Source organism: Tiliqua scincoides, chromosome 1 (genome assembly GCF_035046505.1).
Source record: "Tiliqua scincoides isolate rTilSci1 chromosome 1, rTilSci1.hap2, whole genome shotgun sequence".
Taxonomy (NCBI): Eukaryota; Metazoa; Chordata; class Lepidosauria; order Squamata; family Scincidae; genus Tiliqua; species Tiliqua scincoides.
The window spans coordinates 46,022,165-46,047,061 of NC_089821.1; the positions used below are offsets into that span (position 1 = coordinate 46,022,165).

Sequence of the window (24,897 nt, forward strand, 5' to 3'; positions counted from 1 at the left end):
GTGCGTGTCGGGGGCGGGAGCTGCCACTTGCTGGGCCAGCTGAGAAGCTGCAGGAGCCCAGCCCAGCCGCGGGCGACCACACTGCTCAGGCGTGGCGCGCGCCCGGGGACGCCTCCTGCGCCCAGGCGAGGGCAGCGCAGGGCGCGGCCGCCGCCCTCGCCCGCAGCCCCTCCCCCTTGCCTGTTAAAGGCCGCGCGCGTGGCCGGGCCCCCGCTGCCGCCGGGCTTTACCTTCCTTGGCTTTCTTCCTCCGGGCCAGGGTGCCTCCGAGCTTGCCCAGGAAGGAGTCGTCCTTCTTGCGCGAAGGAGGAGACTTGGGGGTGGGCGACTTGGGGGCGGGGGGCGACTTCTGCGGAGAGGTGGCCATGGCCGGGGGTCCCGCGGGCGCGTCTGGCAGCCCGGGCGCAGGCGGCGGCTCCCTCTTCCCGAGCGACGGAAGCGGAATTATTGCGAGGCTGTTCTCGCTCTCCCTCCCTCCTTCCTTCCCTCCCTCCTTCCTTCCTTCTTCCCTCCCTCCCGCGCACACCCAGGCCAGGCTCCCGAGGACTCCGGGCGGCGGCGGCGGCTCTGATTCATCGCGCAGCGCTGCCAGACGGGGAGAGGGCAGCCCAGGCGGGGCTCCGCGCCACGCTCCACTCTGCTCCTGGGGCCTCCCAGGGAAGTTGAGCGGGGGACAAAGTTTCTTCCCAGCGGAGGGTGAAACAGCAGAGGAAGCAGAGCCTCCCCGGGAATTTTATCGGGGCCCCAAAGTTCCTTGGGGGTCTCCGCTTGCTGTACTCTGCAGATGCTAAAGGTCCCTTTTTCTTCTGACGCAGGCAGCCCAGCCCTGTTCCTCAGAAGCACCTTCTGACTGGTATAGGAAGCAGTGCCTGCCCTTGGGCAGCAGTGCAGTCACATCTGCGCTGGCAGCGATGAAGCCTCACTGTCCTACATGCAGTTTCAGCAGCAGATGTGCCGCAAATGCCAACTCTGCACCCAGATCACATCAACACTGATGCAACTACAGCTAGCATAAGGCCCCAGTGGGGTGCAGGTGGGGCAGCACAGGAAGGAATTAACTTGCATTCAGTGGAAGCTTCTTCATACTGGCAAATAGGACTTCGCTCCTCTGAGAAAAAAAGGAAAGGAAAACATGTACAGTAGAACCTCCAAAGTTGACCATCTCTCTATAATGACCATCTCCTTAAGTTGACATAATTTTCACAGTATGGACAGACACTGCATATACACTATGGGAGTCCAACCTATATTGACCACCTCCATAAGTTGTATCTTGACCACTTCGACCATTGCACAGAGTATTAATTTACCCTCCGTAAGTTGCCCACTGAACGCAATGCTGTGGGCCTGTGTTTTGTCTGGTTTGTCCCATCTTGGAAAAGCAAGAAGCCATGTGACAATCCCTCTCCTAAACCTGCTAGCACATGTGCGAAAGGGTTTTTATAGGTAGGCACACTGCACATAGCCAACAGACCCGCACCAGCTGCCAGTTGTACCTGGACATGTACCAAGTTGTGAGGGACATGAGTCTGCTTATGCATAGTGAAGCCACTGTCCCTTCATTTTGGTTCCCATCACCGCCTTCCGCTCCCCACCCTCCCCCGCCCAGGAACGCCTCCCTCCCTCCTCCTCCCCACACCTACCTTTTCCGCTTGGCACAGGAAGGCCAACACAAGTGGCTGAGGGGAAGCCAGCGCAGAGGCATCTGTCAGTCTCCACAGGCTGGTGCTTCTCAGAACGCCGGCCTGGCTTCCCCTTGAGGAGGCGCACACGTGCTTTATGGCACATTTGTGACCCTCCCAAGGTCTAAGAGTTTGGATTGTGCCCTAAGGCTGCAATTCTAACCACACCTTCCCGAGATTAAGCCCCATTGAACAAAATAGGACTTACTTCTGAGTAGACCTGGTTAGGATTGTGCCCTAAATCTGGCTTTCTTCTGGTTGTCCAATCCTGTTGCTTCTCTCTCATGTCAGGCAGCCCAATCCTCAGCTGCCCAATGTGCGGGGCTGCAACAGTGCTGAAAATGGCTACCACCACATCCAGCTCACTCCAGACAGCCACCGTCTCCACCTCGGGAGAAGAGGACATTCATCTGCTTCCCCCAGGTAAAGCGAGTAGCCCCACAACGGGGCAACTCAATTCTATGACAACCTGAGGGTCGGCATAGAATGAAGAGCCTCCATGTTGAGCGACTAGCCCAACACAGAGGCTCAGGATCCCACCAGTCCCGCCTCCTTCCCACCCCGCTTCCTCCGCCCAGGAATGCTTCTTTCCCGCCCTCTAACCACCCTCCCTTGGCCCTCCTCCCCCCTGGAACACCTCCTCCCCTTCTCCTTCCACGCCCCCACCTACCTCTCTGCTGCTTAGTGGTCCGCGCAACCACCACGCTAGCACCAGCAGACCACTAACACTAGGGCCCGCAAATGTGCCTTACAACACATTTGCGACAGAGTGCGCCAGCCCTGAGCCAGTGTGCAAAGCTTAAGATTGGGCCCTGAGTCTCTGGTTTCAAACTTGCTTTGCATTCATGTCTCTTTAAGGCTGCCAGGACAAGAGCATGGGGCCAGAAACTCACAAAACAAGATTCCATTCCAACAGTGTTCTTGCACAGGGGTTCCAATTGTTCCTGCCCTTCTCAGCAACAATTGGCTGAAAATTTTGATAATTCCTTCTCAAAACTTTCAGCCAATTGCTACTGTGGCTATCAGCAGTTGTGAGGCAATTTTCAAGCCAATCACATAAATCCATTGAACTTATCTTTGGGGTACATATCAACAAAGATCCTTGCACAGGGCTAGCCCTGCTCAAGATACCTCTTGGATACCACTTCCTTCCATCTAGCTGACTCCATATAGGAAACAATTACCATATTAGGCACTATTCTAAAGAGCAGATTACCCTTTCTTTGCAACAGGCCTTGTTCCTAGCCTGAAAGATGGGCAGTCCAATCCACCATAATTCCCCATGTGGCAATCCAGCAGTGTCAATGTGACATCTGCTGCATCCAACAGGGGAGTTTTGGCTTCCAGAGGTCTCCTTGGGGCAAGAGAAAATTTGTTGCCCCAAATGCAGGGTAATGTATGTTTACTATAAGCACTGTTGACTAGCTGCCCCTTCCTTTTGCCACCCCTTCCTTCTGCAACAGCTAATAGCATAGAGTGTCTGTTGTCTCATGGTAAATACTAGGTACTCCAGCCATTGCTTCTGCTGGCCACAGAGTGATCTGGAGTTCTTTGTTTTTCAGGACTGCAGCACTGCATGAGTAGACATTCAGTTCTCACAGAGTTCCCCCTCCCCAGCAAGGGAAGAAAAGGTGTCAGAATCAGAATGCTGCCATTCTCCAAGAGCCTCAGATGACATTCATGACTCAGGTACTACCACTGTTGTGAGCCCTGAACTTCCTGAGTTAAATGAATATTGGTGTTGATTCCTTTGTGAACCAGTTTTTGGAAGAAGTAGTTTTGCAGAAATGTAGCACTGCAAGATGCCTGTGTCTGTGAGTGGGGTGTGTGACTACAGGGAGAGCTAAAGAGGAAGTGATAAGAGGAAACTAACTGATCTTGAGAGACCAATGTTGCAAAAACTCTTGGCAAGCCCAGTGAACACAAGGTCAGGGGTTGGGAGGAGTTAGGGGTAGTTGAGAAAGCAGAACCCACAATTTTTTTTAATATTGTGGAAGAAATCCAGTTTAGACCAGTCTAGAAGACGCCCCCCCCCCCAGATGACCAGTGTGATGAGATGTGAAGCCAATGAAAGACAGCTACAGTGAATGGCATAATCCAAAGTTTTGAAAAAACATAAGAATTTAAGAAGATCCCTGTTGGATCAAGCTAAGGGCCGTCTAATTCCACTTCCTGTACCTTCCTGTACAGTGACCCACCAGATGCCACTGGGAGCATACAAGACAACCACATGTCTGTATCCATTTGCCATTCCCTTGCATCTGGCATTCAAAGACAGGCTATCTGTCTAAGGAGGTACGTGGGGTGGCGGCAAGAAATAGGGCCTTCTCAGTAGTGGCACCAACGTTGTGGAACTCCCTTCCCCTTGACTTGAGAATGGCTCCCTCGCTGGAGACTTTTCGGCGAGGCCTGAAGACCTTGTTGTTTAATCAAGCCTTTTGACTTCGTGGCCTTTTTAACATCTTTTATACATCTTTTAGTTGCTTTTTACAGGCTTGATTCCTCTAAGTACTGCTGTTTTATGCTCTTTTATTCTGACTCTTATTTGACTACTGTTTTTATGGGTTCTGCTAATGTGTTTTTTAATGTGTTTTTATCTGTTTGTGAAATTATGTTTTAATCTGTTTTATATGTTGTTAGCCGCCCTGGGTCCCTTTGGGGAGAAGGGTGGGATAGAAATAAAGTTTTATTATTATTATTATTATTATGTCTAAAACCCGGAGGTTGCATGTTGTCCTCAGATGACCATATAATGTATCATCCTTTATGAAGAGACAGAAAGCAATGTACCAGATACCAGTGTGACAAAACAACCAAGAAAGACAACAGAAAAAAGGGGGGGATCACCTTTATGAAGAGGCAGACAGCAAAATACAAGTGTTACAAGACAACCAGCCAAGAGGGAAGACTAGACTGAAGACTCAAAACACAGAGAGAGGAACAATGAACTGCAAAAAGTGAAAGGAAAATGCTAAGGGGAGAGGGGTGAGAGACTAACCAAGTAGGAAAGCAGAACTGTGAAATAGTAGTAAAGGGAACAAATGGAGCCTGGAAGAATGTGAACATGAAAGGAAATGAAAAAGAGGGGGAATGAATAGCAAAAAGTGAAAGGAAACTGCAAACTCTCCCCCTTCAAAAGGGGAATGAAGCAAACTGCACTGCTTCAACTGGAAGCCCAGAGCCTCTGCTCAAACTGTGACAAAAAGAATGTGCTGGCACACTTCAGACATCAGAAATTTTGGCTGAAAGCCATAAGAATAAGGAAGTGCTGCTGCTCTGGGTTGAAACAGGGCTCTACCCTTTTAAGCCAGGCACCAATCAGGCACAACACTTGGTCCCTCAGTCCAGTTGCAATCCTGGCCCATGTGCAGGCCAAGACAACAAAATGCCACCCCTATTCCAACCCATCCCCCACCGGGCACATCCAGAGGCCTTCTGAGGCCTCCTGTAGGCCTATAAAAAGTGAAAAACTGGAAATGACATAGTTGTTTGGCTTTCTGGAGGCCTCAGAAGGCCCTCCAGAAACTTTAGAAGGCCTAGGAAAGTCCTGTTTTTTGTTTTTAAAAAAAGGCAGTGGAGGTGGGGGTTGCAGCAGTGCCATCCAGGTGGCACCCCAGGGCATTTGCCCCCCGAGCCCCCCAGGTACGCCTGTGCCTCAGTCTTAGGATTGGTCTGCCCATCGGTTTCAGTCAGTAACATACACATAGTCATGTAAGAATCAAGTTGATAGTCATATGATAGTTCCTACTTGCTGGTGTGCTTCTTGCTGGTGATTTCAAGACCAACATTTTAAAAAATTCTTCATAAAAAAATACATGGCATTTTGTACATTTAATACCTTTCATTATTAAGGGATTATATTCAATAATATGTTTTATTCCACCACTAGAGTGTACAAAATAGAACACAAATCTGTCATGAAGCAAAGAATTGATTTACAAGACTGAAAAAAGGCTATTCAGTGCCCATAACTGAACACAACCACGCATGTTTAAAAAGTATGCCCTCATCGTAGCTAAACATATCAGAGTGGCTAAATATGCTCACTTGGTAAGAAAACGTTTTTTGGTTCCAACCTATTAGCTTCTTATGAAAAGGTATTCAAATGATCTTCTCCCAAAAACAATTGGTTCTGAAAATTCTGTGCACAGCATATGAATAAAGTTTGTTTTTTTAAAGGGCAGAGTGTAGGGATTCAACATACCCAGACACTAGAGTTTCTTTAGGAAACCCTGTCCCATGTGTTGATGGATGGCCTCAGCTACTTTACAAGCCAGGGAATGTTCTGCAGCTCTTCAAGGAACAGGAAAGACTGAACTCATATAGGATGGAGGCAAAGTAGGAACCTGCAACTGCAGTACACCAGCCCCCACCCCAGCTTAGGTGTGCTACTTGAACAGGTGGAAAAGCCCTTGGAGGTTGAAAGAGGGCTTCTGTGTTTTGAATTCTTTCTGACTAAAGAGAATGTCAGTATCTTCTGTGAGTGGAAATCAAACCCCATTGCAGCTGCTGTTCCTTTTAGCGCTATTCACTGAGGACAACACAAAGCTTTTAGCAAACTTACAGTCACCACAAAGTGTGCTAAGTATTCCCCAGAAGCAGCATTCTGCAGCTCATTGAAAAAGGGAAAGTTTTGTTTGTGGATAAGAAGTTTCAGTTAAGAATGTGTATATGGCTTCTGCATACTGCACTGCCCCATGTCTACAGTAAGTTGTACAGGGTGTATCTGGAAAGTAATGAGAATGATATATTTAAAAGTCTTATACTGAAAAATTTTAAAATTGAACATTGTCTCCTTCAAAGTATGCACATTGTGAGTGTACACAATGCTTCCAGCAATTTTTCCATTCTTCATAGCATCCCTGGAAGTCTTCAAGTGGGCTGGCGTTCAGAGCCTGCATAGTGGCTCTTTGGACGTTATCCACACTTCCAAAATGGTGTCCTTTCAAACCATTCTTCATCTTTGGGAATATGAAAAAGTTGCAAGGAACCAAGTTGAGGCTGTGGGGTGGATGGGGAAGCACCGTGATGTGTTTTTCAGCCAAAAACTCTTTGACAGCCAAAGCACTGCGACTCAAGCGTTGTCATGATGAAGGAACCAAGTTGAGCCGATCTCGGGACGCAAGGAGAATTACACCTGCTTAACATAGCATTAATTCCTCTTCTATTTGTTGACAATAGTTTGTAATCACGAAACATATTCTTCTCCAGTACAGAATTAACACTGAAAATTAAGCCTAGTGCTACAGACTAGAGTGCTGGTGATGCCCAGTTTAAAAATCTGAATATTTTGCATTATGATCAGTTTACAAAATACAACATATACAAATAATATTCACATATCTAGAAAGATGGAGGGAAAGTGCTGTGGCCTCAAGAAGAACTAAAGCATGTAACTTGAGGCCCCCCAGGTGTCAAGGCCACTCAGAATTAACATTCTGGAAAATAATCTGCTCCCAGTGTAATTTCCACAGAGCAAGTGTATCAGATAAGACATAAACGGAACTAACATACTCTTGTCACTTACATTGGCAGAAGAGCAGAGAGTCATTTTTAAAATTCTTAATAGGAATACCATTTCTTCCCTTTTCAGGTTCTATACAAAGTTCCTTCTACAATACTATTGCATTGGTGGATCATGATTGCCATACTAGAAGGGCAACAAATTTGCCTTAATTTAGTATTGCGCTGAATTGGTTTCCCCAAGACAACAAAAACTGTTCATAGTGTCATTGTTTTTTTTCATCCACTTTCAGCTCCTTTAAGAAAGGTACAAGCTTGTCTCCCTTCAGCTGCTTTCTTCATCACCACACCACTGCATCAAAAAAGTGTTGTGTTCATGACCAAGATTTTTTGAAATCTTCAAGCAATCTATCATAGATATAAAGAAATATTTGTTAAAATCTGTCGGGGGCCCTCCCAGATGCCCTGACCCCCGACTTACCCTGGAGCAGGCATCCCATGCCCAGGGTGGGGAGGCTTCCCTGCCCTTGAAGGGGGCAAAGAAGGTTGGCTCACCCTAACCAGACAGAGGGGGGCTGGCAGGGCAAACAAGGAACACTGCAGGAAACCAGCCAGGAACAGAAAAGACCTTTTCTGCCCCACCTGGAGGAAGGAGAGGGGCCAAAGGGGGCGGGCTTGCTCCATAAAACAGGGAGGCCAGGAATGAGGGGCAGTCAGTGCGAAGCAGGGCGCTGTGAGGTAAACAGCTCCTGCTCCTAGGCCAGGTTTGGCAGCTCTGCTGAGGAGGAGGACAAGGGTCCTGGAACCCCCTCCCCCTCCAGCCAATCTGAGGCCTCCCTGGAGGTGGAACAAGCCTGCTCCAGGCCCCTCCAGGGCAGGGACCCTACAAAATCAATTGTGGACCTGGCCTGGGGCACAGGACTGCCCCTTTCAGGGAGAAAAGACCTCTGTCACAGAGCCTCATGCTATGTCCACTGGCTCTCTGAAACTGTAAGTACTGTTTAACAGCCCTCTACAGGTCTTGGAAGGCTTTCAGAGGGCCAGCAGACCTCCCAGTCTGGGGCCTCCCAGGCCTTTGGGAAGTCTCCAGTCAGAGGCAGCAGCGGCAGTGCCACCCCCACAGGCATGGCGCCATAGGACTTTTACCCTCCCAACCCTCCCCAGGACCACCAGGGGTTAAAATGTGTTTCCCATTGCAGTAAGTGCTATATTGCACTGCATGTTTGAATTTAGAGTATCAAAGCTGTGTCAAAAGAAAAGTCTGGGATTAAACACATTCAAAGGCCTGGGCATCCCAATGGAATTAAAAAAACAAACTTATTTTCTTTGGATAGCAGGCTCCCATGCATGCCATATCACAAACTGCTTTGGAAACTTTCAGCAGTTTCCAAAGTAAATTTATGTCTCACTGTGTGTGTGTGGAGGGCAGTGAGTGAATGAGCTACATATTAAATATGTAGCTAATTGTGCAGTTCTTTAGGTCTGGACAAAACGTATATACACCTGTTAAGAATGTATACATCTTAATCACAGGTAATGCTATTTGATCAGGAAATGAATCCTATATCATTCAGTTGATGCAACAGCTGCACACTGTCAGCCAAATATAATTTCATATAGCCAATATAAATAGGAATATAGATTATTAAAAGCCCCATGCATAATGTGAGAATGAACAAACGGCACTTTTTTTTTTTGCCTTGATTATAATTTATCTATGCATTGGGGGGGGAGGGGGAATCTGAAAATCCAGCAAGCTCAGCAGAAATGTCATCCCCTTTCAATTCTATTCCTTTTTCATAAATAAAACTATGCAAGGAAGTCCCAAAAGCTCTATCTTTTGGTTGTCCAGAAGAAATCAAAGTTGGGACATAAACACATGGGATGCAGCATTTGGAACTCAAGCTGAAGACAGATATGCCTCAAAGAGAGACATAAAGCCTTGTGAATGGGTTTTGAAATTTTAACATAAGCGTATCTATAGCACAGCAGCAAATCAAAGTTGGTACATTATAGCCAGTGGGGTGGCTGCTCCTTTGCTGCTGTTACCTCCTCTTAGATAAAAGCACCTTAAAAAAAACTGCTTGCTTAAAACACTAGGATGCTGTATTTGCAAGGATCTCTCTCTCCCAAAAACCACAACCACCTCCCACATCAGGTAAGTGGCTATGGAGTGCTTTGTTTCACAAGAACTGGAAGCAGCAGCAGTGTTGGACATTTGTACCCAGATATATCTTGCATCACAGATTACAAAACACAATTAGTTCAGCTGTTTGCTTACCAGTAGTGGCCATTTGTCTTTCAATCTTGCTCCAATCAGCTTTGATGATCCTCTGATTCTAGCTCTTTCGCCCTTGGGACATGAAGAATAAAGAATCAGTCATGACAACCAACAAACCTCAATCTTTCCATTTGTCATGGAGATGTTGGTTTCAAGATCCTTATCTCTTAGCCACATTAATGGCCAGACAAACTAACTCAAGTCCTATGCTGTCAATTCTCTGTATCCTCACACTTGGTTCAAGCAGATTTACGGAACTTTGCGGAAGTGGAGTGTGATCACTCCACTTTTACTTCTGCTGACCTGAGGAGCCCTGCAGACGGTTCACGCAGGGCTCCCCACACCTGAGGACTGCTGCTGCAGGGACTAGTAAGTGCACCCCTGTCCCTGCAGCCCCCCTGAGCGGCTCGATCCTGGGGATCGCATCACTGCCTTCTCCCCCGACCCCGCTGCCTCCTCCCCCCCCCGGCAAGGACTTACTGTGGGTTTCAAACTCCGGGAGAGTTTGAAAACCGCAGCCCTAACCCCATTGATCCTATAGGACCAATGATTCAAATGGCAGATTCAGTATCTACTGGATTTTCCACTAACTTAACCACCCGCAGATACTGAGCATGGACTGTATATTCCCTTATTAATACCACCAACAAAGTAGATTCCAACATCTGATCAATTTCACGGCTTCAGAAAAGAGAAATAAATATAAGGACCATGATCTTGAACATAAGGGCCACTCTATGCATAAACAGAGCTGGACCCAGGGCAAGCTCAGCCACAAAGGTTACTGTGCAAATTTGAGCTGTTTACCATCTGTCAGACGAGGGCACCTCATGGGGCTGTTGTAAAGGTAAATGGCTTAATTCTATATATGCTATACCTTGGAAGAAGGATGGGATACAAATGGAAAATGCAATTATATTTTCCCTTGCATACTCACAAAGCAGGAGAGCATCATAGTCACTAAATGTGGCTGTATGCATCAATCATTTTCGCTGAATACATTAAAACATGTGATGTGAAATTATAAAATGTTGTTCTGAGACACTTCCCAATTTTTCCAAAAGTACATTGTACAAATGCCAATTAGCCTCCAGCAGATTCACACTTGACAGGTGAAAATAGTTTAGTAGCTGAATATTTGTTGTGGCCACCACAAGGCCTTCTACATCACTCCTACTCTGCTGATTTGGACACCTTCTGAAGACAAAATGAGCAATGTTTGCACATGGAACATATAGCAAGAGACAGTGGAACAAAATAAACAGATGGATTCAGTCCTGTCCTTGCACACTTTGGCACTCATTATGTGAACAGAAGGAGAACTGGACTCTCAAAAGGAATCTTCGAAGAGTACAACTCTCCTTCTGTTCACGACCTGAACTCCCAGTCATAGAGTGCCACAGCAGAGAAGGTTAGGATCCAACCCATTACATGTCATTGGCCCAACTTTTTAAGCAGTCTAGGAAGACTGTTTCTAGGAAGATTCTAGGAACAGTCTTCCTAGAATAACCATTTTTGTCTTTTCCCTCAGTGTAAAGTGAACAGTACAATCCTATGCATGTTGACTCAGAAGTAAGTCTCGTTGAAATCAACATCACTTACTTCCAAGTAAGTGCACACAGGATTGCTGCCTAAGCATTATTTCCAATTCTTTCGGAGCAATGGCACATTATGTCTTTGCAGGAAACTGTTTATTGAAATAAAAGATACTGTACTACAACTCTTTTAACGGGCACAGCTCAGGAAATCTGGGTGCACCCAATTAGGAAGAATGACACATATTGCTAATCACTTAAGTTCTATTGATTTCACTGGGGTTTAAGCATGCCTAATTATATTTGTTAATACCTCATGGAGGGGTGCAGGGGTGGGACAATACAAAACATAGTAAACACCTACTGTAGGTCTCAACAGTCAAAGAAATAGATGGTTCTACTGATTCAAGACCCTGCATCAGACCTGAAATAGTACGTGTGTTTACAGGGCAGTATAACAGCTTCTGTGCCACTCTCAAAATGACACATTTATGCACACTTTTGCTTTCTCAAGATGTGACAAATTGCAAATGGTTTGTGTGTGGGACGGGGGGGGGGGGTTGTTTTTTATCCCCAGGTCCTCATCTGGCACTTTTACCAATTTGCTTTCCAGTAGACTAAGGGCCTATAGGTTCGTTAGTTTCATCACAGGATAGCGTATTCACCACAAGGAACAGTAGTTGTAGTAATGTCAGCTCCACTGAAAATACAGTATAGGTTCAAAACAGAGTGTAGCTTTTGGCTGCATTTATTGTAAAACACCTCCAGCTGTAAAGGACAATGAGGTAGGAATCAGCAATTCACTGTTTCTCTGCGCACTAATGGTGATATGCTATGCAAGGCATAATGCACCAATTTAGTTCAATAATGGCATCTGCATGTGTCAGGAAGAAAACCCTGAGCTTGTACCTGAATATATTCTTCCCATCTCTGATCTGACATTTTCACCATTAATAGCAAACAGAGTTTTTCCTTACATGATCAAGAGTTCAGATTCATAGCGCATTAACTTGTTCTTCTCCAAAACCAGCTCAAACCATTCATGTAACAGCTGAGTTTCATCTTGTGTGCTTGAATCTGCTTAAGATATAAAAAATAAATTGGTAAAATTGGGTTTTCCTCCCCATGATAAACCTGCCCTGTCTTGAAAACTCACACTATGCAGAGATCGACGTGTGCATTTGTAGACATTTCTTCCTCTATAAGGTACCAAATGCATTATGTGTCTACCTATAGCTTGTTGAATTTTTTACAGCAATCAGGCACTGAAGCCACAAAAAAGCTAGATGTTACAGAGACAGCTGATATAAGCAGTTATTCCACCTCTTGATTGTTTTGATAATATATTTGCTTCTATATTTGGTATGTATGAGATGTCAGACCAATCAAATCCAGGAATGTCAACAGCAATTGGCAGTAGGTTTCCAACTTGGATTTCCAGATTCCAACTGACAGAGACCTTATTACTTTAAGGCTTTGTAGCTGGAGATGCTGAAGATCAAGCTTGGGACTTTCTTCAAATAAATCATGCATAAGGTTGGCTGAAACCAGGAAGAAAGGCACAACAGCTGGAACACTCTCCTGCCATTAGGGCTGTGCTGGCATAATGGGCTCTCATGACTGCTTTTCTGGACCCTGAATAGACAAAACCCATCAAAGCTTGTGTTCATTCTTCTACTACAATAGCTATCAGGCACAGGGCTGGATTCCCTGGGGCTACCTTGACAAATTCACTCTCCACAGCGAGAAAGAGCATAGGGATTGATTCCCCTCTGCCTCCTTCCATGGACCATCTTGCACTTCCATGTTAAGCCATTTCTGCCCAATGTTGCATATATGCAACAGGGATCAAATGTGTACACCTGTGGGCTGTGCAGAAATGGGTTAAGTTATGTGCTGTCTGCCTTCAAGAGCCAACAACCTCAAGGAAGAAGAAAGTCAAATCTGTGGACCATTCTTCTCTCTCTCTTTCTCTCTCTCCCTCTCCCTCAGTAAGAACAGTCCTACTGGATCATATCGAGGATCCATCTTGCCCTTTTTCCATACTTTCCAACAAACATAAACTTCAAGATGACTATTTTCAACAATGGCCAGACTCATGCCTCTGAGAAACCAACAAGATAGAAAAATGAAAGGCAACAGTCTGTCCCACTTATTTGTCTCCAGCATCTGTTATTCACAGGCGAACTGCCTCTGAGCACTGATAATGCATTTAGATATGGATCTTTTAGTCATTTAGGCAGCCAGAGGCAGCATTTCACTGGCTACACACCAAGATGTGGTAGTTTACCATGTGGGTGCTCACCCACAGGAATAACCATGCTTGTTCTAACCAACCACACTAAGAACTGCTCCTACATGCTTAACAGCTCCTACATATGTAAGAGAGGTGAAGAAATGCTGTGAAGGAGAAAATAATACTTTCTGTCTGATTCAGTAAGGCCCTTCAGATAGAAAAATGCCAGTGGGTCCTAGGGAATGATCCAAGAACATTGGAAGTGAAACTAAGTGGATGACGACTGAAGCAGTGCCAAAATGGAACTCTGCAAGGAGCCTCACATAAGGTACCCTGAGTTTAAAAAAAAAAAAAAAGACTGGGAAATAATTAGAATAAATAAAATGTACACTAAAGAAACATGTTGAAACCTCATCTGTGATAATAGTTACCATTAGGAACAGGACTGAGATTGCATCCAATTCTTCTACTGCATAAATTGTTGTTTCTCCAGTTGCGAGATCCTCAAAGCCTCATTTTGCTCATCAGCCTTTTCACCCCCACACATATTCTCCCCTTATTCAGTCCAGTAGCTAATGAATAACCCCCACTAACAAAAGAGGCTTTCATTCTGCACTCACACAATTATTAGAGGGGAGTTGCATTGATGTCACTGAAGTCTAGTGTTTGCAGTCCTGTCTCTAAATTTGGTTATTCACAACCTTTGCAGCTCGATATTATTGCTTAACTGTGATGATTTTCTAATTACCTTAATAATACCTATTAAAACACTTGAACTCCATAAGCACAGCTCTGCTTAAATACAGCTTAGCCTAATAAGAACCAGTCATTCATTAAGCAATAATGCACATTATTTTTAAAAGCTTGAATGACCGGAACATAGTAACAGCTGGAATTGTAGATAAACAACATAAATGTTATTAGAAGCAAAGTCCTGAAATTAATAGTTTCCACGAGTGATAAATTTCTCATCTGAGTCTCATGGAGGTGAACTAATCACCAGCCCTTCTAGAACACCTGTATCTCTAGCTGACCACTAATCAATAGAGAGGAAAAAAACCATGAACTGAAATAAAAGGAATTAAATTACTACAGAAAGAAAGGGAACAAAGGGAAAAAAAGAGAGCAATTCATTCTCAAGACAGAAGTAAGTAAGAGGATAACATCTAACTAGACTAAGTCTAAGCTTAAGTCGCACTGAACCATCCAGATTCCTAAAGTTGATTTCCACACGATATGTCCTACACACAGAGCCTGCAGCCCTTACTCAAGTGGTCATCCTATATGTCAAGTATTCTCTTCCTTTCCGATTCCAGTGCTCAGCCGCCGCCACCACCCCCCATAAAGAAGAAGCAATCATTTTAAGATCTCTCTCATATGGCCAAGCTACTACTCTGAGCAGGACCGCAGTGAGGACTGTGATTTTTAAAACTGATTTCATTATATGCTGAACATTTATCTGGCTGCAGTTTGAAGCAATTAAACAATTGCTTGCCACACAGTCTCCAGAGGGCTTCCCTAGGCCTCCCAATGCCTTATAAGACATTGAAAATGTCACTTCCAGTTTCACAGAGGAACCGGAAGTGACATTTTTAAAGCTCTATAGGGCTCAGTCTGAACCAGGCAGAGGCTGTGGATGGACATCTGTGGGCCCAGGACCATCCGGAAGCGAGGGGAGCAGAGCTCCCTTTGGCTCTGGATGGTGGGGGAAAGGCATTTGCCTGTACCCACAATTTTAGTAAACTGTGGGCGTTCAGGAACATATATACGCCTGAATATACACACACTAATATCTTAGTAAAAAAATTTTTTATAAGTGAACTGACATTAAAAAAAGTTTTTTGTTAACCTAACCCAAGTAAATACTGGTCAAATACTCAGGCCTCAAGATAAAAACTGGGTAGGAGAAGTCCACCTTTAAAATAGCCAGATGAGCTGGGCCTATCCAGCCTACCATGAATTGTGTGCATCAGCATTAAAGTTTGTAGATAAATAAATTAGGAATAGTTTTCTTAGCCCCCATTCTACCCTATCCATCATTAAACAGAACTGAACAGAAAGTTAGGTTCAGTGGAATATGCTCGATAGCTCTAATATCTTCACAAACGCAGCTATATTCATCAAATAGTCATACATTTCTTACCCAGGTTACCTGATTCTCCTCGCAGTTCCCTCTCTAGTTGAACCCCATGCACCTCCAGAGCTCGTTGCTTCTCCTCTACTTCTTCTAATAGCCGCTGGATAGCCTGGACCAATGAGTACACTTTTAAAAAATTTAAAATGATTCTATGCCAGTATATTAACCTAAGTAGCTGGTCCAGCTAACCTAATACTGGTCCATCTAATCCAGGGCTGACTGCTCCAATGGATAGAACTCTCAAAGGTCACCAGCAGAAGTTTTCACAAGCCCTGCTACATGACATCCTTTTGACTGAAAATACTGGGATTGTACTGTGACCTACTCACAAGCATGTTCTATGCCTGGAAGTGGGAGAAAATTTCTATTTTTTCACAAATTTCTGTGTTTTCCAATGTTAGAAGTGCAGGAAGCGGTGTTATGTGTTTTTATTCAAATTTACACTATCATTATAAATTAAAATTGCTTTAAAAGTGTACTAGTAGGTGATGTTGATGGTGCAGTGTCACTAGATGAAGCCACAATCAGGAACCATGTACCCCCCCATTAAATAATAAATAAAAACAAATTGTTTTATTTTATTTTTTGTAGTTTTGGAGGGTTTTTTTGTTTTGTTATCATTACAAATATGAGAAGTGCATAAAAAGGTGTTATGTGTTTTTGTTTTGTTATCACCATCTTCTCCCACACCTACCTATAGCCCCTCCCTGTTTTCCTCTCATCATCCTACCCTTGTCCCTTGTGCTGGCTCCCAGCCACCTTGAACATGCCATAAAGCATGTTCGCGACAACTTGGGAGTAGGGACCACGTGCGCTGGCCTCTCGGAGCTGGCCCTGTGCCTGGAGGAGGTAGGTTTGTGCCAGACCAAGCAAATTGGCACAGGGGTGGGAGAGAGTGGAGGGAGGCGGGGACGGCAGCCTGGGGGGATCAGCTCGGGCCTGGGTGGGGTGTGTGGCTGGCTGTGGTGGCACAGGCTGATCCCAACCCTCATCCCCAGCCCAAGCAGCATTACTTGGGCCATTCGGACTTGCACCCACAAAATTGCGGGCGCAGATCCACGTAGCCCTATAGGGCTGCCTGTGGAATACTCTGAGTTGCACCCCAGATCACACCAAACATGTACTAGGTACAACACAGGCCTGTCAGCCTGCCTGTTCCAGGGCAGGTTAGGATTGCACCCTGAGTGATACTGGTTAAAACCAAGAAGGCACAGGAGTATATAAAAGCACAAGGGAAATCCAGTCAGAAGAAATGAGGGGACAGGCTTTATGAAGGCACCACTTGTGATATTAAGTCCTTCTCCTACAATCTGGGGCTAATGCTTTTATTTCATTTGCTATCCAGCAGCATCATCCCCATTAGGCTGGGTCATCTTGTTCATGGAAAGATGTGGCTCATTACCTGTGCTTTGTGGAGTCTTTTTAGTTCTTCTTGTTTAACCAGTTGCTTTGTTTCCTTTTCCAGCTTTCTGTTTCTTTTAAGAATTCTTTTTGTCTATTAAAAAAAAAAGACAATCAATACTTCATACTTAGCCACAGCTTTTTTTATAGACTTTTCTTTTAATGCGAATGTTAAGTAGTTTTTGACTGAGTTGTCGAGGCACATTCTGAGCCATTTGCCCTCATCAGCAGGGACCTTGTTGCAATCTTAGTGAGGCATTAGCATTTTCTATCAATAAAAAAGCTAGGGTAATGCTCCATCAGTGAAGATGAAACAAGCACATCCCTGCAGTAAACCCACAACCAATTATGTTGGTGACTAAATGATACACGTTAGGGAGTGCAACGTTGCCATTCAAATATTGGCCTACTTATTACAGCTGTGAAATACTAATCATTCTGTCTATTGTGGGTGAATAGAAACATTGTTTTTTTGTTGAGAAATATGGTCAGGGTGGAATTACATGGTGATCCCAGGCTAACATTTCCTCATAGCTTACCATGCATGGAGACCTTCACCCAGAAGTAGATGTAGAAAGACCACGTACCCAGAAGAGAGACAGTTGATTAAAAAGAACTGAAGGAAGACCATGAAGGTGCACCACCAAATCAGTACGTCAATACCTGTTTTAAAATCAGTAAGGGAAGTTGAGAAGAAATGAGGGAACAGCAAATGAAGCCTGAAAAGGTCTTGAATTGAAAGTCAAAGATCACTCACACTGGAGATTAGCTAGATTTCTTAGAATTCTATAGTCTTTCCCAAAACAGACTGAAAGCCAAATCAGACATGGCAGACTCATGTTTCTCTTTATGGGTCCGTTCCTTTCACATATCAAGTGAGATGGAAGTATTTCTTTAACAGCAAAAGGACTGAATGCAAGAAGGAACTACAGCCTACACCTTCTCCTTCCTGTGCCATACTTCCCGCTCTCAGGAGATGGCTTCAGGTATTTTTCTTTATTTCCCGGCTCAGATCTCAATACCCAAGTGCTTATGCTGATTTAAAACATTTTAACTGAGTAAACCCAATTCACCACAGCACAAAGAATGAGACTACAAAACCAACCAACCAACAAAATTCCTCACAAGCAGAACCCAAGAGTACAGCCTTCCCCTCATAATTTAACCATTTTGTGAGCTTTGTGAACACTTTGTTGAATGATACATAAATATTTTTACTAGTTACAATTCTGATTTGAATTTAATGAACTAAGTTTAAAGGAGTTGAGACATAAGGCCATTTCGCGCATCTCGCTGTGAACGTTACTGAATGCACTGAAAGAGTGGTATTGTGCCTTGCGCCAACATATACACTTATAGGGGTTTCTAAATGAGCAGTGCCATAGACATGTAGCCTACTTCACACAATCAGAACCCTATGTGATATGGGGAGGTCCAAATTGTGTGGAGATACCTACACATATACAGGTGTGCACACAGAAGTCATAATGCTTCCAAGTCAAAATGTTATCCTGTTCATAGCTGCTAGACACAGAGGGCACAGAACCAGAAATATTCCTTCAGCTAAGCCATTCTTGGAGTTAGGGCAGTTCTGTGTATATAGGCTTCAGCCACCTTCTTCTCAATTAGCATGTTCAAGACATTGCAAACTTAAGCAGGCAGGGTGATGGCCATCAGACATCACAGAAAACCTGACAAGATTCTAGAAAGGGAAGGGAGCTTCTCCCACACAAAGAGAAACATTCTGTACATAGTTAAGGACATTGGGTTTAGCTCCGCTTTAAGGACATTTTTCCTTTCATGAGTTAGAAATTCAATACACATTCTGACACACTCATGCCTAGATGACTGAGATTTTGTAAACCAGAAGAGATAAACAAGCTGTAAAGACAACCAAAATCAGATGATTCCCTTCCACCTAATAACATTTCTAATAAGGACAGAAGAAAAAAAAATTGGTAAGACAAAGGTTGTGGAGGGGGAAAAGGATTGGGGATTTAAGAAAACAAGAATGAAAGAACAACCTCCCCAAAAGAAGCAAGATGGTGATTGCAAATATGAAAAGACACACCACTCACATGCTTACAGAGTGTCTAAACAAGAAAACTCCTGCCAATCCTGTGGGTTAGTGCCACTTTCTGCAGGATACTGTCACCATGAGGTAATAAATCCCTATTTCGTTCTTTTATGGGTATTTGATCATATCAGTGCAATTCCCTTCGGCAAAACTGATACAATCAAATGATTTATTTGCATTGAACATTAACAGTGCCTAATCTGTGCTTGTATTTGTAAGGTTGCAATCCTAACCACACCTTCCTGAGATTAAGCCCCATTGAACAAAATAGGACTTACTTCTAAGTAGACCTACATAAGAACATAACAAAAGAACAGCCCCACTGGATCAGGCCATAGGCCCATCTAGTCCAGCTTCCTGTATCTCACAGCTGCTCCACCAAATGCCCCAGGGAGCACACCAGATAACAGGAGACCTGCAAGGCATTCTGGGAATTGTAGTTAAGAACATAAGAACAGCCCCACTGGATCAGGCAATAGGCCCATCTAGTCCAGCTTCCTGTATCTCACAGCGGCTCCACCAAATGCCCCAGGGAGCACACCTTATAACAAGAGTCCTGCATCCTGGTACCCTCCCTTGCATCTGACATAGCCCATTTCTAAAATCAGGAGGTTGCGCATACACATCATGGCTTGTAACCCATAATGGATTTTTCCTCCAGAAACTTGTCCAATCCCCTTTTAAAGGCGTCCAGGCCAGATGTTGCCACCACATCCTGTGGCAAGGAGTTCCACAGACCAACCACACGCCGAGTAAAGAAATATTTTCTTTTGTCTGTCCTAACTCTCCCAACACTCAATTTTAGTGGATGTCCCCTGGTTCTGGTGTTTTGTGAGAGTGTAAAGAGCATTTCTCTATCCAATTTATGCTTCCCATGCAAAATTTTGTATGTCTCAATCATGTCCCCCCTCAGGTGTCTCTTTTCTAGGCTGAAGAGGCCCAAACGTGGTAGCCTTTCCTCATAAGGAAGGTGCCCCAGCCCAGCAATCATCTTAGTTGCCCTCTTTTGCACCTTTTCCATTTCCATTATGTCCTTTTTGAGATGTGGCGACCAGAACTGGACACAACACTGTAGGTGTGGCCTTACCATAGACTTGTACAACGGCATTATAATATTAGCTGTTTGGTTCTCAATACCTTTTCTAATGATCATAGAAAGCATAGAATTGGCCTTCTTCACTGCCGCCGCACATTGGGTTGACACTTTCATCGACTTGTCCACCACCACCCCAAGATCTCTCTCCTGATCTGTCACAGACAGCTCAGAACCCATTAGCCTATATGTGAAGTTTTATATGTGAAGACCTGGTTAAGATTGTGCCCTAAATCATTTTTATAGCTGTTATGTTACGTCAATGAACTTGTGTTCTTGTCTGATGGCCCAATATATAAGTTCAATCCAAATACAAAATGCTGCTCAATGTATTTTCACAGTAAACACAACTTGCTTCCTCCTCTTCAGGGAAATAGCTTTCTGCTTGAGTCCAAATGCATTAAGATAGTCAGGCATAGGGTTAGGCATTTGGCATCACTTGTGAAGAATTGTACTGCCACCCACACAAGCCATTTCAGGATTCATATGTGTTGGTGATGGGTGGAGAGATATATTTAAGTTTTCATCTATTTTTCTGAGGGGAGCTCCTTTAACAGTTGCATGACAAGAAGCTGAAGATTTTCCCATCACTGGTTTTTCAGGTGGGGAAAAACTTCAGCTGCTGAATTTCTGCTTTCACTCAAAAACCGCACACCGCAGAGACTCGCCTATAAGTCGATCCCACAGATGAGTCAAGGGCAGGTTTTGAGCGAACAATAATGGAATTTTCTATGACCCTTGGATAAGTCAGGGGTTAAACTTAGGAGGGTGTCTGACTATAGTTTTGTCTGATTTTACTCGAGACCAGATCCTGAAAAATACCACCACTAATTGTTACCTAAGAACTGTAGTCTCTAATTTATTAAAAACATAGTAAAAGATCATAAGATACATTTTTATTCTTTTTAAATTCTGGTCTTCATCATCTTTTTGTAAGCACTATCAGAGTAAGTGCACTGTAAACAACATACCAGTAAAACAGTGGTTCCCAACCTGGTATTCATGTACTCCCAGGGACACTCAACAGGACCTTTAGGGGTACGTGAAAAAGAATGGAATAATGGTAGAAAAAGGCAGGTCGTGCTCCAGAATGCCTTGCAAGACAGGAATGCCCTGCAAGGACCAGAAAGGCAGGAAGGGAAGTAGCTAGTTGGCTGTGAAAGCCCCACCAATTGTTAGTTTTTGGTCATCAATTCATGTATGACCCAGTGATTGAAAACCAGCACAGTAAAAAAGCTGAAACATAATATGGAAAGTGATCAATCACCCAGAATTTCTCAGCACACTTCTGGTGCAAAACAGTGCAAAGGCAGAGTCTTCTGTTCTTCAAACAGATAAAAAGAGAAAACACTGTGATAAATACATGAAGTCTGGGCTTTCATATAGAGGAGATGAAGGCTTGTATTATTAATTACAAACATTTTGCTAATATGAAGGGTACAGTTTATGGAAATAGGCTGCCAAGGGATATGCAAGTGAAAAAAGTTGGGAATCACTGCAGGAGAACCATGAATCAAATCCACCTTTCAGGTGTCTGGTGTGTTAAATCAGAAGCTCTACGTACAACGTACAACATACAACCGTGTAACACATAACTGGGAGTGTGCAATTCAATTCATAGCAGAGAGATGCAGCTGCATATATTTGCAAACCTTTTTACTCAGACGTAGACCCATTGCTTTCCATGGGTGTTATCCTTAAGTAAGGGTGCACTGAATTGTAACCTGCTTCATATGGAAAGGAGGATTCCCATCCTGGTGTTTCAAAAAACAGACCTGCTTTGCAAGCATTTGCAAAGCAGAACCAGGTTGCAGCAGAAGAAAGGAGAATAAAAGGTTAACAAATTGCTTCTAAGGAGCTGCCTGCTGCTTGAGAAACAAAACTTTTCAGAGTTGAAAGGCTCTGCCCTCTGATTGACCCAGAGATAAGGCAAAGTGATAATTTGAGCTTGATTACTTGGCAAAAATTTCAGGTACTATAGGTGAGTATCTACGGTAAGTCTTGCTGGAAAAATCTGGCAACTACGGTGTGACTGGTGAAGATGGAATGTGCGTATGTCATGCCTACCAACAACTTTCTCTTCTCTATCCTCTTCATTTACTAACTTCATTTATTCATATGGGACTCTGGCTGAGGACAGCTCTAAAGCAGGGGTGTCAAACATAAGGCCCTCAGGCCAGATGCAGCCCCTGGAAGCTCTTTACCCAGCCCACATTATAATTGGGCTGTCCCAGCAACGTGCTTTCAAACAGTGCTGATTTTGCTGAGGCTCTGGGAGGGTGAGATGGAAAGAGGCCTCAGAAGGTAAAGAATGGTATGGCAGAAGGAGCACACCAAGAGGGGTAAGAAAGGGAGATGCTGGCAAGGTGCTGGAAAGCCCAGTTATCACATGGGCCACACTTTCAGCAGAGCCACTTCTCCTGAGGTGTCACTTCACAGATCACTACTCAGCTGCTGAGCTCCGGTGAAGCTGTGGAAGGAGCAGCACTGCTAAAGGGTGGCCTGCATGATAATTGGCTCTCCCATATCTTGAAAATGTAATCAAGATTTGTAGGTTTTCTCTTCTGTCATTTTGCAGCTAATGAGTTTCTACGTGAGAACAATGTGCTTATTTCTGGCCATTATCTGCCTTATGATGTCGCTTCCTGCTTAATGAAGTCACTTCCAGCTCTCAGCAGCTGCCCTGAATACTATTCAGGTCCACTCTATGAAAGGAGTTTGACACCCCTGCTCTAAGGAAAATACGTGATCACTTGGAGAAGCCCTGTGGTAAACCTGAAGTATAATACACCTTCATATTCAACATAAGCCCAAGTGAAAAACAAACACATTCAGTTAACTTGAGGACCAAACTTGAATAACTTAAAGGGAGTTCAGATCAGAAAGGTTCGAGAATGAAGCTGTAGCAAAGATTACCTTGCGCGGCAATGAAGCCTTGTGTTCTAATTCACCCTCAGAGGATGACGAAGAACAATAATCAGTCACTTGCTTTCTGACAGGTAGATGTTCAGAGCCTGAAACAGGAACAATAAACTCAGTGAAGCAGATATTATTTCCTTCCTGGTCTTTGAATAAATGTTCACCACAGCTGCTTACACTGCACCTGCCCTTAAGCTTTGCAAGGTATACCTAACAGCAATTTGGAAAGCCAGCTGATTACATTAATTAAATTCTTGGCCACTGTTCAAGGCCCTTGCTACTTGGCAATTCCCTCAACAACCCTATCCACCCCGCAATATATATTAAAATATACGTATGGGTTAGTTAAGCACTATTTCTATGGCACGATGGCTTGAGTTTGCATTCAACAAACCAAATCCATTATTAAAATGCATATCTGAAGTTAGCCACGTTATCTAAATGATTGTCTAAGACTCACCATGTGGTGTAATTGAATGCACAAAGTCTGAGCCAGCTCTTAAACAAATTACCCTTATGTGGCTTGTAGCATCTGGCACCCATTTTTACTCAGTGACATCTGCTCAGTGTAAAATAGCTGGCGTCAGAATGTCTGGTCATATAAAAAAAGTAACAAATATAATCAGAAGCAAATGGGCTTTGCAATGGAGGTTTTATCACACAGCCTCATGCAACATAAATATTTCATTAATTAGGTCTAAACAAATGTCACTTATATTTTTCTCCCTTGCAAGATTATCACACGCTTGAGCTGTAAATGCTGTATATAAAATGCACACCACACAACAATGCATTCTTCCACAAGCTTCCCCAAATTGTTAATTTAAGAAAGATCTCTGGGGAAAAATTATCCCCACAGACTCAATTTTTTTTTTTATGGTCTACTACAGTTATATTTTTGCTCAGTTCATCAGAGTAATGTTTTTAACAAACACAAAACATTTCCACTTGTTCTTTTCAATGTATTTCTCCAATTCATATTCTTTTCCCCTCTGAGAAACCAGATTTAGTTCAAGGAACATCTGCTGGTACAACACAAGGATTAATGATTAACACCTGGATTGAACTCTGTTCAGGCCATGAGTGGCAAACGCATGCGCTTTAAGATGACTGAAGACTTTTTTTGCTTGATATGTGTTGGATAGCTATTGATTTGCTATAACCCATTGTGTGAGTACAACATTTTTTAAAAAGAGACATCCCATCACATCCAACAAGTGGATTCTTCCCCTCCTGAGTACAAAACGGTTATTGTTATACAGTTTTGACATGCTAACTAGGCAACACTTACAGCAAAGCTATTTGTTCATGCACAGGCAATAGTGCAGGGACGTCAGCATTTGTTGGGCTTTACCCCTCCAACTGTAACCCCAATAAACTGCATTTTACACCAATGGTAGTTTAAAAAAACAACACTGCAGTAGTGTAGGCAGGAAGCTGATGATAGAGAAAGTGACCTATTGATCAATCACATCTATTGACCATCACATGACAAAATAACAGACAAGTGCAAGGCTAACCCATCCTTAAGGCCAACTTAAGCAGTCCTCTCAGGCAACAGATTGGTGATGGTGTGGGGCAGGGGGTTTGTTCACCTACTTGCCTTCATTGCTCCTCCTCCTCCCAAGACTGGAAAAGGAAGAGGGGGACAGAAGGAAGAGAAAATGTGGACAGTTCTGAGCTAAAACATTGGAGAGTAGGAGGAAGAGAGCCTAGCTTGTTATCAGGTAAAGGGTGCAGCACTTGACACACCACCTCAGACATCAGAAGATCTTCAACTGGCCACAGACAAGTGTGTACACAACAGACAGTAGGCCGCACACACTAACAAAATTAAAGTTGGGTCCTACATTACTGGTTGGGGCTGAAAGCAAGGTCTGGGTCTGAACATTTTTTTGAAGATTACTAAATTAGCTCAAATAATATTTTGTGTACATCCTGATTATAGTATGCTACAAACCTGAGAGCAAATTCCAAGGTGTACCTAGTGCCAAGGGGTCCGTGGGACAAGGCATACCCTGTGCAGTCCCATTGCGCCCTCCACAATACAGGGGGAAGTGAACATCAATCATTC

General features: G+C 43.9%; 2 protein-coding genes across 2 annotated transcripts in view; both read right to left on the bottom strand.

Annotated features, from left to right (window-relative positions):
* PARVA (parvin alpha) overlaps positions 1–421 on the bottom strand; it is an 87,855-nt gene extending 87,434 nt beyond the window's left edge. Inside the window, exon 1 of the mRNA XM_066639107.1 lies at positions 231–421. Coding sequence (XP_066495204.1) covers positions 231–366 — 136 coding nt within the window. The 5' untranslated portion in view covers positions 367–421. The remainder of the gene's footprint in view (positions 1–230) is intronic.
* A 6,391-nt stretch (positions 422–6,812) lies between these two features.
* LOC136643834 (F-actin-monooxygenase MICAL2-like) overlaps positions 6,813–24,897 on the bottom strand; it is a 46,626-nt gene continuing 28,541 nt past the window's right edge. The window contains exons 7-12 of the mRNA XM_066619199.1: positions 22,821–22,918; positions 16,736–16,828; positions 15,349–15,442; positions 11,938–12,037; positions 9,426–9,497; positions 6,813–7,552 (exon numbers count right to left, since the gene is read on the bottom strand). Coding sequence (XP_066475296.1) covers positions 9,461–9,497; positions 11,938–12,037; positions 15,349–15,442; positions 16,736–16,828; positions 22,821–22,918 — 422 coding nt within the window. The 3' untranslated portion in view covers positions 6,813–7,552; positions 9,426–9,460. The remainder of the gene's footprint in view (positions 7,553–9,425; positions 9,498–11,937; positions 12,038–15,348; positions 15,443–16,735; positions 16,829–22,820; positions 22,919–24,897) is intronic.